Source organism: Topomyia yanbarensis, chromosome 1 (assembly GCF_030247195.1).
Source record: "Topomyia yanbarensis strain Yona2022 chromosome 1, ASM3024719v1, whole genome shotgun sequence".
NCBI lineage: Eukaryota > Metazoa > Arthropoda > Insecta > Diptera > Culicidae > Topomyia > Topomyia yanbarensis.
In genome coordinates this window covers 179,443,234-179,459,373 of record NC_080670.1, presented here as the reverse complement: position 1 = coordinate 179,459,373, position 16,140 = coordinate 179,443,234, and the positions used below count along the sequence as shown (strand labels likewise).

The 16,140-nt window shown below is 40.0% G+C and overlaps 4 protein-coding genes across 4 annotated transcripts; 2 read left to right on the top strand and 2 right to left on the bottom strand.

Annotated features, from left to right (window-relative positions):
- Nucleotides 1-10,261: 10,261 nt before the first annotated feature.
- On the bottom strand, nucleotides 10,262-11,720 carry LOC131676435 (uncharacterized). Its single transcript, XM_058955504.1, has 2 exons — nucleotides 11,503-11,720; nucleotides 10,262-11,449 (listed from the first exon to the last, which is right to left on the bottom strand). Exons 1-2 carry the CDS (start codon nucleotides 11,638-11,640, stop codon nucleotides 10,406-10,408), a joined length of 1,182 nt encoding a protein of 393 aa, XP_058811487.1. The 5' UTR covers nucleotides 11,641-11,720; the 3' UTR covers nucleotides 10,262-10,405.
- Nucleotides 11,721-12,022: 302 nt separating this feature from the next.
- LOC131683208 (density-regulated protein homolog) lies at nucleotides 12,023-12,959 on the top strand. The gene is made up of 2 exons (XM_058965047.1): nucleotides 12,023-12,176; nucleotides 12,236-12,959. Exon 2 carries the CDS (start codon nucleotides 12,237-12,239, stop codon nucleotides 12,855-12,857), a length of 621 nt encoding a protein of 206 aa, XP_058821030.1. The 5' UTR covers nucleotides 12,023-12,176; nucleotide 12,236; the 3' UTR covers nucleotides 12,858-12,959.
- LOC131683225 (DNA-directed RNA polymerase III subunit RPC9) lies at nucleotides 12,897-13,557 on the bottom strand. Its single transcript, XM_058965063.1, has 2 exons — nucleotides 13,425-13,557; nucleotides 12,897-13,363 (listed from the first exon to the last, which is right to left on the bottom strand). The coding sequence occupies exons 1-2, from the start codon at nucleotides 13,430-13,432 to the stop codon at nucleotides 12,979-12,981; spliced, it is 393 nt and encodes a 130-aa protein (XP_058821046.1). The 5' UTR covers nucleotides 13,433-13,557; the 3' UTR covers nucleotides 12,897-12,978.
- Nucleotides 13,558-14,183: 626 nt separating this feature from the next.
- LOC131683217 (uncharacterized) lies at nucleotides 14,184-15,406 on the top strand. Its single transcript, XM_058965056.1, has 2 exons — nucleotides 14,184-14,624; nucleotides 14,685-15,406. The coding sequence occupies exons 1-2, from the start codon at nucleotides 14,375-14,377 to the stop codon at nucleotides 14,858-14,860; spliced, it is 426 nt and encodes a 141-aa protein (XP_058821039.1). The 5' UTR covers nucleotides 14,184-14,374; the 3' UTR covers nucleotides 14,861-15,406.
- Nucleotides 15,407-16,140: the final 734 nt, after the last annotated feature.

Here is a 16,140-nt window from a genome sequence, read left to right as displayed (position 1 = left end):
AAAGGTCAGTTCATTTTCATTCGTTCGCCTAGAAATCGACCTTTTAGATTGTCGAACTAGGAATGGGAGATGTCGATGCGATTTTTTTTTCAAAATCCATTTTTGCGGCTTGAAAAATCGTTTTTTTGTATCCGATCTTTCGGTTCAATGTTCGACGACATTGATTTTATTGATTCGATAAAATATGCATTAATTTTTCCCGGCTCGATGATTGACAACATCGATGTTTTCGCATTAAAAAGATCGATGTAGCAAAATCGATTTTATTTTTCAAAATGCCCATCACTATGTCGAACGGCTACCGTTCTTTGAAAAAACTCATTCTCTTTAAAGAATCGGTACATTTGAACCGTTCGCGAATGGTTAACCAATCTCTACATCAAACTGCGGAACACCTCGTTAGTACAAACAAGAAAAACATACGGATCGAAACAATCGACACAGACTCACGCGACGCGAAAAGAGCTGTGATTGGGGATATTAAATCAAAAGTCGTTTCGTTTCCCAGGGTTCAACCGTTTCATGACCGATGTTTTCGTCAACGAAAAATTCTTCTCCAACTCCAATCGATCGCAATACTCGTCGAGTGCAGGAACTGATGTGGCTCAACATCAAGAAGTTGCCGTAGAATACACGAAACAATGCTTGCAATGGAGGAACAGTTCGGCATGGTTACTCTTGAAACTGGCTGGAATGATTCCTATCATTCCAGCCAGTTTCAAGAGTAACCATGCCGAACTGTTAAATCTGACCAAAATGAGCTATATTCTCTTAGCATATTGATCTCCTATAAACATAATCCATGTATTTTTGCTTCTTCAGTCTCTACTAAATTGTACACTAGCTAACATCTTTTTTTATCAGAAGGTCAAGCTCATGCGGTCGACTCAGCTCAACAAATAGTCAATGTTTGTTATCGAGAAGGAATCTTCAATGTACACCTAGATGTACAACCTGCTGGCTCGTGACAGTGTCGAATTTTTACTGCAATGGTTTCTAGTACAGTCGTGGATCACTGGTTGGGCTACACCCTCTGTCCAACTATAATGAATTTGGTTCGCTAGTTGAACCGACTGGGACGTCAAAAACTCTACAAAGGCGATGTTAGTAGTGTAAATGCATCTGTTAACATCTCTAATTATTGTCACTTTTGATTACCAAAGTGAATTTGACACGAGATTTTGACATTCATATTCTTATTATTTGGACAATGGTACAACTAGCTGAGATCCAACTAAAAAACGGTCCAGTTAAAAAGCGACCAACCAGCGAATTACGACTGTAGACTCTCAATCCTTATCACTCCGTGGCCACCGTTAAGCATCACTTCAGGAGGGATTATGCTCTTACTCTTTTCATCTTGTGTTTATCGTTTATGTTTTTCTACTGCTGTTTTTTCTCGCTTGCTGTCCAACCTTCGCGGTATAACTGACCTGTTCAGGTCTACTGCAAATATTGTCAGCTGGCGAAACGCGATCCGATCCGTAGGTATAGACCTCGATGGCTTACATCTCTCTGCAACCAATTGATGCTGAGAACTCCCCAGAGGCGGTATTTCTCCCTATATCGATGCCCGTTTTCGTGAGCCATTTAGATCTCAGCCACTCAGACGGCGATATTGGAGGTGAAATATCCCAATTTTCTCCGTCTGTGTGTTGTTAATTTGTGCTATTCCTTCTCAGCTACCGTTGAAAATAACAAGCACGTATTCGGTGAGCGAAAAAAGGTTTCACTTGTAAGAAAAATATAGAAAACGATCAAACACAACGAGGGTATCTGATTTTTCGAATACTAGGGTTCACTCCATTCATCCAGAAGACTCTGAAGCGGTAAAAGAGGATAAACGGAAGCAAAAAGACGTCAAATTCAAGTCCATCTTGATCCACAAACTTTTGGATTCCCAGTTCCATGGAAAACGTATCAGAGAGCGATTTTGCCCGGAAAAGTTCAGCCGGATATGAGCCGGAAGTCGTGATTAGCTGATTGAGCCATAGCCTCTGTCCAACTTACGAATTTGATTCGCTAGTTGGACCGACTGACAATTATCAAAAACTGTCCAAAGAAGACATTACCCCTAGGGGCAGATCACTCTAGGAATGTATAACAAATTTGCATCAAATTAGAAAAAAATGCATTTGATTTCCATTTTTTCATCAACTTTGCACTCCCTCGCACAAAAGTTTGTTTAACAATCGTCCTACGCTGATTCATTTTGTTGTGTTGAATATAGGGCTAGTTTTTTGTAGGGTTTTGACGTCTTACACGCAACGCAAAATACATTGCACGCAACGCAAAATACATTGCACGCTACGCAAAATACATTTTGAATTTCTATTTTGATGGAAAGAAATGCATTTGATTTCGCTGATTTTTCAAAATGCATCACAAGTGATCTGCCTCTAGCATTACCCAGTCACCGTGGCAAGCAGAAAGTTAGCAAAAGTTGAACAAAGCGAAATTGATGCTGGCAGAGTTTCTGCGAGCATTTTGCGCGATTTGTGCGAGAATTCTGGGAATGAATTCACTCAAATGCAACAACCGTTTCTGACAGAAGCGGTTAAACCAACCCACAGTGGGACGAGCCCGGACTTAAGTCCATATATGAATGTTATGCGATATTCTCGCTAGTATTTTTCTTCTATCAGCTGAGCCATCAGAGACATTTTTGCGAGTGATTTGAACGTAAAATGAATTTTTGGCAGCTTACTCCACTATCTGGGGCTGGGTGTCATTCTAAATTTTGAAAATCTCCTATGTAACGAAACTATGTCAGGTTTGTACGGTTATAACTTCGCAATTAGTTGATGGATTTCAATAATTTATACACCAATCGATTCAGAAACACCTGACTTGAATATAGTTGCTAATAAGTTTGATGTACTATATAAGTATTCTATTGAAAATGGGTTGAATTGAAATTGAAAAAAAAATCACGAAAAAGGGGGAAATGTGCATACACGAGGCGGCTATACCGAGCAGAGCCGTCAATACAGAGCATTTAAGAGGTCAATCAAACAAGGAAAAGTTATAAATATATGTGCTGAATTTCCTTTTTGCCTTATCATTCGATACTTGATGGTCGACGAGTAGTGTACGGACGATTCTCATAAGCAAACGGCCAATAATTGCCGCTGTACTGTAAGGAACAAACAGATTCTTGCGTGGTTTGGGAAAGAATCATAACAATTGTCTAGAAGATTCCGTAGAGGATACGATTACCGAAAATTTTGATAGAAATGATTTTGTAAAAGCATTAATTAGCCGTGCTTTGATTGGTGGTTTACTTGTTAGCGCCGCCTTTTTGACGAAGAATCACATCTGAGATAGGTAAAACGAATTGTCTATAGGAAAATGTTTTCAGTTTGCATTTGATCATCGTTGAAATCAGTTCGCTTGTCGCCGGCGACCCGCTTCGTTAGTTCCTGGAAGGAATACTCCCCGTTAGCAGCATCAAACAAAGGCGCTCTCAAAATTGCCTCCATCACTAGACGTATACAGAAGTCGCATTGTTTTTACAAGGAGACGGCGATATAATATTCACAACAAACGGTCCTTATTAGGGCCACAAAATATTTCTCAGAATTATAAATGAAATTTCCATTTCGTGTTTTGGAAAATAACTTCCCTCTTACTGGGTTAGTTATTTTCTATAATAATATCCGAAAAATGTACGATAAAACAAATAAACTGACCAATTGGACGGAATCAAGAAAATACCTACAAAAATTTAAATCAGAAAAGTGACATTGACGGAAAAATGCTTCGATCGTTTCTAAGTGTTTGGCAACTGAAGTTGCCGATTTGTTTTCCAACGTCAATTATTTGCGCGGTGCTGTACAGAACAGAGTTTTGCGCGATTTGTTGGGAAATAATCAAAACAATTGTGTAGTAGATTCCGTAGAGGATACGATTTGTTACCTTTTGTGTGTAGTCCTAAATAAGTCGGCATTACAGGATGTATCCTCGAATAATATGGCTGCCTCACAAAAATGGTCGCATTTTTAATGTCATCGTGGTCATGTCTTGTACATAACCCTTTAATTTTTTTGCATAATTTGACCATAGGAACTATATCCGTTTATTTTCGTTTTTCAAAGAAATGGTTGATTTTATGCATTGCATTACTTCACCAAAATTATCCGTGTGGTAAAATTACATCGTAAAATCGCCAAAAATAAGTCACTAGTTGGTTTAGTTAGTGTTTAGATAACTGTTTGTCATGAATTTTTATTGAATTTGAACTTCTAATGCGATAACAACAACGACGCCCGTGAATGCCCGCGATCACACTATACTCATTCGAAAGCTTGTAATTTTCTTTTTAAAATGAGTATATACTAGTTTTGCGAAAACTTGCGATAAGCTGTCAAAATTTTAAAAACTGTGAATGGAGACGCATTATTATTACTGATATTGAATTTGAATAATCATTTTATAGCTAGAATAATGACACGAATACATGCACAACTTTCAAATAATACTGAGAGCATGATCTACAAGGGTTTTACTAGTGATCAAGAGTAAGGAGCCGAATGGGAAGTGTTTTTTTTCAGATGGTACGGATATTAAGAATGTTTGGAAATCAGGAAATATTTTCAACCATCTGAAATAGGTTATAAAATTTCTGGAATTATTTCTTGCTAACTTGCGCAATAACTCCCAAATAGAGTGAACACAGTTGTGTTTTAGTCATTTGGTGAGACTATTTTGATCCGAATTTGCATAGCACTGATATAGCTTAAACGTATGCGATATTATCCAAATAAAATAACACCATTTTTAAATAAACCATATACACGAAAAAAGGGTTTTGGATTTCTTTTAATTTAAGATATAAAATAAACAATCTAAGTAACTTAAAACACACCTACGAAAAAAAAATCGTTAACCATCTTGTTGATTAGTAAATGTATTTAAACATTCCCGTACGACGCTTAAAATGTTTGTTTTGAAAATGGTAGAAAATGTAGCTTTCATATCAAGTAACCAACTAATGAATTAAATGTTCCAAAATTAGTCGGACACATCTTATTTGATCCGTAAAAACAAAATAGTCATTTCTGAAGTCCCATAATGAGATGTCAATTCATTCGTTTCAATATGGAAAATAAATTCCAAAATTACTATTGAAAAAAAATCATGATAAAAACAAAATACTTAAATAAGTAGTAAAGTTAATTTCAATTTTTATAATAAAAATAGAAATTCAGTGCACAAAAAATTCTTCAAAATTTTTTTGAACCCTCGCATCAAAATAATTTTTTGAGCCACCCTAACGCATAATGAAAAAAAAATTACATGTGTTAATATAAAAAACGATTTAGCACACGAAAATTAATATACACAAATTTTAAGAACGATTTCGAAAAAAGAATATTTTTGAGACATCCTAATGAATAGTAAACGCTTATTTTTGAAATGTTTTAATGTCAAAAACGAATTCAGCGTACCAAAAATACACAAAATCATCTTATTTGAACCGATACGGCAAAGTTTGGACTTTAGTCCATCTTTTGTTCTAAGTTGTGCCACTGTGCAACCGATGCTGCTCACTTTTATCCAGAATCCAGCCAGGAATGTACGGCCAAGATCTCTGTACGGTTCCTGCCACATCTTTGTCAGATGTTTTGGTCGATTCGTGCTAAATTCTACTAGGTAGGAATTGCCAGGATCTTTACACGATTTATTTCCGAGTTATGCTAGGGTTTTGCTTGGCTCCTACCAATATTTGCCAGAAAACGCGAGCGAAACTGAGTTCGCCCTAGTTCAACTAACCCGACAGGATGCGCGCAGAAATCTGACAGTCTCTGCCAGAAAATTTGGTGACTGGGTAGTAGTGTAAAAGATTGTTATGTCGTTTTCGATTGAGAACCTAAAAACTAACCCAGGTTAGTTGCATCAAACGAACGTTTTTAATGAAACTGAGTTGGGCTCTCGCCAAACAACGGTGGTGTGAGCGAACCTGAAATATATTTCAGGTTGGAACCCAACCCGGTTTTCAGTTCAGTGGCGCATAACCTAGGTTGGAAACTGGCTTCAAACAAACGGTTTGACAGCAGTTAGGTCCGAAACTGAGTTAGTTTCTGCTTCAAGCGAAAACGACATTAGAAAGATTGTCAAAGTGAATTTGACATGAGATGTTGACGTTCAGGTGGTTTTTAGTTGCACAATGGTCCAACTAGCAGAGGTTCAACTAAAAAGTGGTCCAGCTAAAGAGTGTCCAACCAGCGAATCACGACTGTATTCCGTATTCTGGCTCCAGTGACACAACCGTGTTGAATCGAAAGGTGATGTTCTGGATGTTTTCGGTAGTATGCCGCGATCACTATCATATATTAGGCTGTTCACAATGCTGTGATGTCAATTTGTTTCAAAATGACAAGCCGTCGGATAATTTGGATCTGTCAAAAATGCATCTAGAACACGGTGTTCCCAATGCGATGATTTAGCTATCTGTTCTAAATATTGTTATCACTTTAGATGCTCATCTCCGACGTATTAGGCTCGCGAATAGTGGTATCTGAGCTTGCGGCGACGGCTATCACAATATCGAACATATTGTCTGGGCATTCGCATAGTATTGTTTCGCCAGACCCAACTATTGGCTTCCCTTCGGGCCCGAGGAAGATCACTCTATGTCCCGGTTCGGGATGCACTGGTAAGTCGCGTTCTCCTCTATATCCCGGGCAGGATTCTGAATCCTATCCATCAATATACAGATTTAACTGAACCTTCAAGGTGTAACAAGTAACATTTCTGACGAAAGAGTTAACAAACACGGAACTACAGCACATACATCTCACGCGCTATTCATAGGGTGACCATATCAGAGAAGTAAAAACCCAGGACAGTCGTAAGAGGCCGGCGCCTTCTCGCTGATGCAAAGCCAGTTTGACGCAGCTTCCGACCTGTGTTGATTTTCCCAGGTTTGCGGTAGTAAAAAAAATGCGTTCATTTTTTGCAGATAGCTTAAACCGACCGGATCATTCTTGCACATGTTTACACGGGAGCACGTCGTTTGGCATAAGTTCGTTTGGCATAAGTTCATTTGGCATAAGTTCATTTGGCATAATTTGAAATCTCTTATATTTAATATTGACGTCTAATGTGGCTACGCCACATCGCTTTAAGTATGGTAGTTAAACTATTTGATAGCCCCTATGTTTGAGTAACTCGAGCAAATGAGTGAGTTGCTGGTGAGAAGTAGCCACTTCTGACGGCGGGTCGATGACCACCTCGGCCCCTTGGTCTCGGTTATGCGATATTTCCAAGGGCTATTTGGTATATTGATTCAAAGAACTGCTCATGTTTGAAAGAAGGAATCAACCCCTAAGTTTGAGCAAACGAGTGGATCACCAGTTTACTTGCGAGCGCTTTTGGTATACAAATTCAAAGAACTGCTCATGTCTTAAAGAAGGAATCAATCCTTGTTTCTGGCAAATATATACGTGTATATTTGCCAGAAGGTTGATTCCTTCTTTCAGTCATGAGCTGTTCTTTAAATTTGCATACCAAATGGCCCTCGCAAGTAAACTGGTGATATACTCGTTTGCCCGTTTCACCCAAAATTAGGAGTTGACTCCTTCTTTCAAAAATGAGTAGCTCTTTTAATCTGCATGTTTAATAAGTTCGCTAGCAAAGTGTTGATTTACTCGTTTGCCCGGATTACTTAAACATAAGGGTTGATTCTTCTTTCAAATATGAGCAATTATTTGACCTATATACCAATTAACCCTTGGCATTGTCGCATAACTGAGACCAAGGATCCGAAGCGGGATCCGCCGGGTTCCAATGGTGCGTCGGCGGCCCCTCGCGAGCAAACCTGTGATCCACTCGTTTGCCCGGATTACTCAAACATAGGGGCTATCAACTAGTTCAAGTCCGACGGAGCGTAGCCACATTAGTCGTCAACGACTAGTAACAGAAAATTCAACGTATTTTTTAAATTATGCCAAACGACCATTATGCCAAATGACCATTATGCCAAACGACCATTATGCCAAATGACCATTATGCCAAATGAACATTATGCCAAACGAACTTATGCCAAACGACGTGCTCCCGTTTACACACATGTGGTTCTTTCTATGCCAATCAACGAAAACTGGATACTGCTGTTGGAGAATTTTTCAATCTTCAATTGAGTAAATCAGACGATATATCTTTAGTCGTGAAGTCTTCAGTGTAACGTAAAGGTACTTACTTTCTACCAGCAGGTGAAACTCAAATGGATACACTCCAAGAACCTGTATAGAGCGAACAAGGGATACTGTGGATTTCTTCTATTGACTTTGGCTTAGCGAGCAGTAAAGCGAACTAGTAGGTTTGATGGTACAAAACGAAGTGACGGTCCAGCCGTCTGTTTATTAGTTCTCGCATTCGTTGCGTTATGTTTTCGGTTCGAGCATAAGCGAAGGGCGTATGCTACATTCAGTACTAGATGTACACCATTGAGCACAGCAGAAACATCAACAGTACCAGGTGCCTTCCTTGGGATATGTGTTGACGTCGAAGTAAATGTAGAAAAACCCAGAAAACTCAATCTCTCGATCCGTAAGGTAGGATCGAAATAACGACAAACAATACTATTGCTTCCAAATATCGTAGCTCAATTTATAAAAAGCAGCAGATTGATTGGTGTAAACATCAAATTGAATTCCATACTCTATATTATGTAGGATATTGTAGGCTGTTAGACACTGTGGCAGTGACCCTTATGGCTACCGTACACCTCGGCAATTTGATCGCGGGATTTGGGCCGGGATTTTGTGCCGGATTTTCATCACGGAAAATTTTCCGCCGTTATCTCTCCAAATTGTCAAAATAAAACTTCTGCTGCTTCCAAAGAAAATACCATTTGTTTCAGAACAGCACAGACTTTTTTAAGTCACAGAAAATCGAAAATCCATCACCCATTTCAAATGGCTGGGAAACAAAATCCCGTGATCAAATTCCCGAGGTGAACAGTAGCCTAAAATTCCCCAAAAAGGAAGAAACTAAATAGAATATATTGGAGGTGGGAGTGGCGTAGTTGGTAAATCGATTGCCTTTTACGCAGCGCACCTAGGTTAGAGTCCCGACCCCACACATAGGGTTAGAAATTTTTAATAAGAGATTTTTCTAACCCGAAGAGGCGAATGACCTTAAGGTTAAAACCTCTATAATCGAAATAAAAATAAATAAATAAATAGAATATAAAAAGAAATTTTGAAGTGATGTTCCCCTCGATTTTACCACGTGCTGAAAGAAAACGGACCAAGCTCGGTGCGAAAAGCCAAGTTTGCTACCTGGTCGGGTACGGATTCAACGGATATTGTTTGTGGGACGAAAGATTCTCTTCGTTCGTCGCGTGGTCATAGAAGAAGCGAGTTCTAAATGTGTGATAGAAGTGTTGGTATACCACTATCTGGTGGTCACCCAGAAACAAGAAAATCATAACCACGTCGGAAAAGCGAAACAAATCGTGCTTCAGTCCCAGTACCACGCCTTGAATAGACTGAAAATGTAGCTGTTGGTGGCTACAACTGACGAATTCGGAGGTGTTGAAAACGATTTTGATATGTGCGTTGCTTTTACATTTAAATGAATTTATGGAAGCTTTTCCGGATGACATCGAAACCCTGCACGATTGGGCGGAATGAAAGGGTACAATCGACGTCAAGATGTTATAATTAAATTAAGAATAATATAGGAAGCCTCATGGATGTATCAGCCGATACTGGACTGGTTCCCTGCAATTGTGTGTCGAACTCGGTTGACAGATACAACGCGAAGCTCGTAGCCAAAGGATGTTTCCAACGTCGAGGCGCCACGACTACCAGAACACATTTCTTGTCCTGATACTTGGTGTAAACCGACAGAATATCGTATTCAATAAAATTACAATCACAACACATGATCCAGGGGTCCGAATAGCAACCGTTCGGGTCAGATAGACGAGCGTACGGCTTTTATAGACGAAACAATATCGGAAACCGTCTACATGCGATAGCCACCAGGAGTTAAGAGGGAGGACAAGGTGTGCGGGCTAAACAAATCTCCGAAGATACGTTGCTATTGGATCGGTTAAAATAGATCTGCTCTGTTAAAACAAAAAATTTTCTCCAATAAGGAGAAAATTGTTTAAAACCATCTTTGCGCGGGAAGGGGTTTGCTCAGAAACACAAATCGTGTCTCCGTTTTTTTAGCTAGCGTCAATCCGGCGCTGGCTTAGTCGTGCCACTAAGTTAGTGTCGATCAATTCATTTTATTCAATCGTGATCAAACTTCATACAACTATTCTTAAACCATATTTTAACTATTCAGAAAATATTCGAATAAATAAAAAAAAAGAAAATCAAAAAAAGCCTTCGCTAAATAAGCTTAATACTAATATGTTAAGAACTATGTTTATTTTCCTCCGAGTTTACTTTTCGTAAACCCAATCCTTAGAGGGATTTTTAACACTATACAGGTTGCCAGACGCATGAGAACGAGCGTGGATCCTCGCCACCAGTAGATTGGACATGCCAATACCACAAACCTGACACTGTAACGTTCCCGACTGTAGTTCCGCTCGCTGCAGTAAGCTACTCTTTTTAGTGATGGGCATAACTCGCGGTTCCTTTTTAACGATTTTCACCCTACTCTTTGGTGCCGTATTAACCTGTCGTGGTCCCATTTTCTTCTTTTCGCTTGGTCTTCTGATGTGCATCTCAAGGTGGGCAGCCATATTGTCGGTTTTTATTCCGCAAACTTGACAAATGTTTTTCAGCTTTTCTTCGTCGAAGCGAATCGCGGTTTTTTTCTTCCGCGAACCGCCTTCTTTCTGATCTACTACCGCATCGTCTTCGCCGCTGCTACTGTCGAGCAAATCAATCTGATCTATTTCCGGTTCAACAACCGTAATCGCATGTTCAGTAGTGTCTACATCGCACGAATCTGTCTCCGGTTCAGCTTGAAGATTGTAATTCACATGCATGAGCAGACTTGACTGTTCATCCGACACAAACGCCGAAGAATCGTCGATATCGAGTGGTGCCTCTTCTTTGACTTCCAGAGGTTCAATTTTCTCTAGCATCACTGGAACCGGAGCGTTTCGATCCGGATCCACCACAGGATTATTTTTTCGATACGTTCTTACGTTCTCGCGCTTCGTCACGGCAGGGTGCGTTTTGTTGATTTCAGGCGACGATTGCGGAACACTCATCGTAGGTTTGGATGGCACCCAAGTTTCGGGCTGTAGAGTGCACAGCAATTTCCCCATTTCGTTGAAATGACGCTTCACTACCCGGCAAACTTCAATAAACATACGCTGTTCGTCATCGCAGCCAACCCAAGCCTTCCGAAGGGCAACATGCTTACTCAAACGCAGAACTTCGTTTGCCCGCAGGCAAGAATTAAGAAAGTCCTGCATCATGTTCCACATAGAGAAACAGTCGCTACAGAATTGCGGACTGTTTAATGCAAACTACGAGTAGAGAGGGCATTAGTAGAACGGTAATGTGATTCCACCGGATTTACCTCATCGGAGAGCAACTTCTGTGCGAAACTGTGCAGTGGACCAGGCGGGTCTTCGTAAAGCATTGCCATCAGCTCCTGTGAGTCTACCAACCGAAGGCACAGTCGGCATCTTGCTGCTGATTTGCTGCTTTGATTCATGTTTGAATTATTCCTAAAAATAGTTGTAATCACCAAAACACAACTTTTTCTTGCAACGACAACAGAAAAACTTTCACCTTTCTATTTTGACAGCAGCACGCCGTACACGCTTATTTTATTTCACTTACAAATTGAAACATTCGATTCGTTGAAATATTTCATCCAGTTTTTTTGAGAATATCTTGGAGAAAGCAAAGAAATTATAATTTCGAAGCTGTTTTAAGCGAGCAATAAACTTTAAAACATTAATTAAAACTAAGTTGAATAGCTGAAAATAAAATAAATGCGTTTTCTATCTTTGTGACTTTTTTCGGAAAGATCCTCGCTAATAATAAAGTACACGTATGCATACACCTTCAATGGATTATCTTGAAGCATTTGTCAAAGCTGCCAAGTGGATTCGCAGATTCTAATTTTTGTTTACGAATCAAAATTTTATAAATTAATGCGGTTTCGATTTGAAGGAGAAATAAAACTATAAGCATTTAGTTTAGTTCAATCTGTTCTTTGCATCAGTACCGCTCACCGTAAAACAGGTAAGAAATTAAGTCAAAGTATTCCAAAAAAATAGAACATCATGGTTATGTTATCCCAGAATGGTCAGCGAAATCCCACCCAAGCTACAAATCGGTCCCAAGGAGGGCGTTCACTATCCGCTATCGGTGCAGTACTGTGGCAACTGTTCGATGCCACTGGAATATTGCGAATACTATCCGGAATATGAAAAGTGCAAACAATGGCTGCGGAAGAACTTGCCGGATGAATTCGAACGAATCAGTTTAGGAATAGCGGAAACCGGAACGGTAAAAACCGCAACGTCTACGGCTGCTGCTGCTGGTGGTGCAGCAGGATCTGCAACAACAACGGAGGACGGTCCCGGTGAGGAAGACAAAAAGCGACAGAAACGAGGCGGTAAAGGTATCATGAAAACGAAAAAAGTCAAGGAAGACGGACCGAAGAAGATTTGCGTGTCACGATCGGCTCGCGGTCGAAAGAAGTCCGTCACCGTGGTCAGCGGAATGGGAACGTTTGACATCGATCTGAAGGTGGCTGCTAAATTTTTCGGTACCAAATTTGCTTGCGGTTCATCGGTGACCGGGGAGGACGAGATTGTCATTCAGGGCGATGTTAAGGATGAGCTGTTTGATGTTATTCCCGAGAAATGGCCGGAAATTGATGAGGATTTTATCGAAGATCTGGGCGATCAGAAACGATAGGTTTGAATGGCAAGTTCAGTATCAGGAATTCTTTATAAATATTTCAGATAGGACGTTTAATTTTAAAAATTAAATGAGTACAATGCCAGTCACTAGCCCAAACCCTCTAGTTATTATTTAACTAATCTTCCCCGTGATGACTGGTGCCTTCTGCGCTGGTTGTTCGTAATTTAGCTCCGTATTCGATTATCTGAATAACCTGTTCGTCTGTCAGTCGCTCGTCCGAATCCTCGATCATTATCTGGATGTGAAGAGCCGAACTTGGTGGATCGTTGATCAACATCAAGCACTCATTTTTGGTCAAATTAAATTGTTTCATAGCTTTCAAGAAATCCGCTATAGATTCGATGCTTTGTTCCTTGCATGCGGTTTCTTCCAGGTACTGAACCGTCTCATACGTAATTGTGGCCAGATTCCGTAAACCGTACTTCTTTTTGCTGCTTTTCATGTTTTTCAGCGCGCTCATAACCTCAAAGTTGGTGAGGATGGCGGCGTTTGGATTGACGCTGTAACGACGGAAATTGGATTAATGTCGATAGATTATATCCCTGGATAAATTTATTTTACATTTCCATTTAACGGAATTCGTGAAATCCTAAGCCAGAACATAAAACTCAGCAACAAAAATTTTATTTTTGTTTCATTGCACACAAGAACCCACAGTAAACAAACTAGAGAACTGTCAAAGATTAAAGTTAAAGAGGCTTCCAAAAATTACGCTACAGAAATGTACACGCTCATCAAATACTACTCAATCCCAGTCAAACGATTCGGAATTTCCCAATGAGCAAATTTTATGGCAGAGACCGCTCTGCTAAATTTCTGTAAGTCTTGGTTTGGCAGCGCTGTCAGATTTCTGCGCGTATCCTGTCGGGTTAGTTGAGCTAGGGCGAACTCGGTTTCGCTCGCGTTTTCTGGCAAGTTTTTACAAGAACCGAGCAAAACCCTGACATAACTCGGACATAAACTGTGCAAAGATCCTGGCAATCCTACTTGGTAGAATTTAGCACGAATCGAGCAAAACATCTGACAAAGATGTGGCAGGAAGCGTGCAGAGATCTTGGCCGTACATTTCTGACTGGATTCTGGATAAAAATGAGCAGCATCGGTTGGTTTAACTGCTTCTGTCAGAAACGGTTGTTGCATTTGAGCGAATTCGTTGTCAGCATTTTCGCACAAATCGCGCAAAATGCTCGCAGAAACTCTGCCAGCATCAATTTCGCTTTGCTCAACTTTTGCTAACTTTCTGCTTGCCACGCTAACCGGGAAATGCTCGCAGAAACTCTGCCAGCATCAATTTCGCTTTGTTCAACCAAATACAAATTAAATACGCCAAGGTCCCATACAAAAGGATAATCATTTTTTGGCTCTCCGAAAACTAGATTTAATGAACCCTATGCATGGATTTTGCTTGACAACTAACAAACACTGAAAAGTAATAAGAAATGGCAACACATTTTGATAAATCCGATCAGAGCATGCCGTTCTTAAGTTTATTTTTTTAATGACATCTGTTTATGTTTCGATTTGGCCACTACCAGATGCACTACGAACTGGTGGAGGCTATGAAACAGAAGGAAAGTTTGATCCCTCACGATACGGTTAGTGGTATGCAAAGAATTCAACTATCCGTTTCACCCCGACTGTTTGTTCTGGAGGCGGAGATGCACATGCAATACCTGGAAGATCATCAGGAATGCTTGGACAGCAAAGTTCACCAGTACGATACTAACAATGAAAAGTTTCAATTCTTAGTGGACAGTAGTGGTAAGTTGGGTGGTTTCTTTAAATAATCTCTTCTCGCACAATATAATCTCTTCCCGTTAGATTACAACCCGACGTTGGCAGCCGAAACTATTCTATATATCTATTCTGAGATGGCAAAAGAAACCCAACCTACTCGTAGTAACAAGGATGAAACGGAAATCAGTCGCCTGTTCGGCTCTCAACAAAAAAAACACCCAACGTTGCCTCAAGTGCAACACCGAAAGTGTCAAAAATAATATCCTAGTGTGCAATCTCCTATATCCTACCAACACCAACAACCGACATGTCGACGGAACATTGCGTCAATTTTGAAAAAAATATATGTCCGTTGAAAAAACTACACCGGCCTGGTGCGACAAGTGTAACAAGTTCACTCCACTAATCAAAAGTGTCGTGCAGGAAGTGGATCATCTTTCTGATCCGAAGAGCGTCCAGTCAGAGGGGGACGACGGATCTAATGAAAGTGTTTCTCCACCTGGAGCGCCCCGTCAACATAAAGGCAAAGACTCGTACGATGCAATCAGTTTGTCCAGCAGCATATCGTCGTTCGATATGGAAAACAGGGGCGCTAGCAGTGACTTCAACTTCCAATTGTCTCCAGCTGGTGAAACATTACCGAACAATACTACATGCGGTGATGGTAGTGCAGGGAGTGATTTGTATTTTGATTTTTTGGGTTCCCCCCAGCAACAGAAGGAACATCACAGAATAATAATCCCGAAGCTTTCGATTTCCTTGAAGGTGATGACAGCGGCGCTGAATTCGACTTTTTCTAATGTGGTTTTTGTTTTAAGCGAAACTGAGTCAGTTTCTAACCCCAACAGCTGTCAGTATGAACTGACAGCGGTTGGGGTTAGAACCTGACTCAGTTTCGGGTTCAAGCGAAATCGCCATAAGAACACGCAAACCGAAACAATCTTTGCACATTATGTCATGCATAGTTTGCTGGAAAGTAATTTTAGTCAAGAAAAAATATCTGGAAGGTTCCGATATTATACGGTACACTTATGGAACTGTACCATTGTATTTTTATTTGTATGTATAAGTGATTCTCTAATCGAAAATATAGTAATATGACGGCCACTAGAACAATGGATATTTTGTTGATTTCTTTCGTCTGTTTCAAACATACGCCACGTGTTAATCAGCAATTCTTCGTAGACTGGTAAGCTATACCAGTTAGCAGCTTCGTGTCTTATAGATACATTCCTCTAGGATCATCACGCCTTTAACGAATAACTGAATCGATTTAGATCGCATAAGTTTGAAGCATATCAATCAAATCAATAATTTCTCGATCAATGAAGTTTTGCACCGAATCGACTGCCATTAACTCCCATACGAAGCCCCAAAAGCTTGAGAGGTCTCCAAATTGGAAGAACCAATCTTCTTTCAGTAGACTTTTTCTGTAATTTGTAATTTGTAATTTATTTATCAGCAGAACGAAAACTTGTCAGTTACATAAACTTTGTATCAAGTCAAGGAAAAATGGACATTTTAATTATTACTTTTCAGA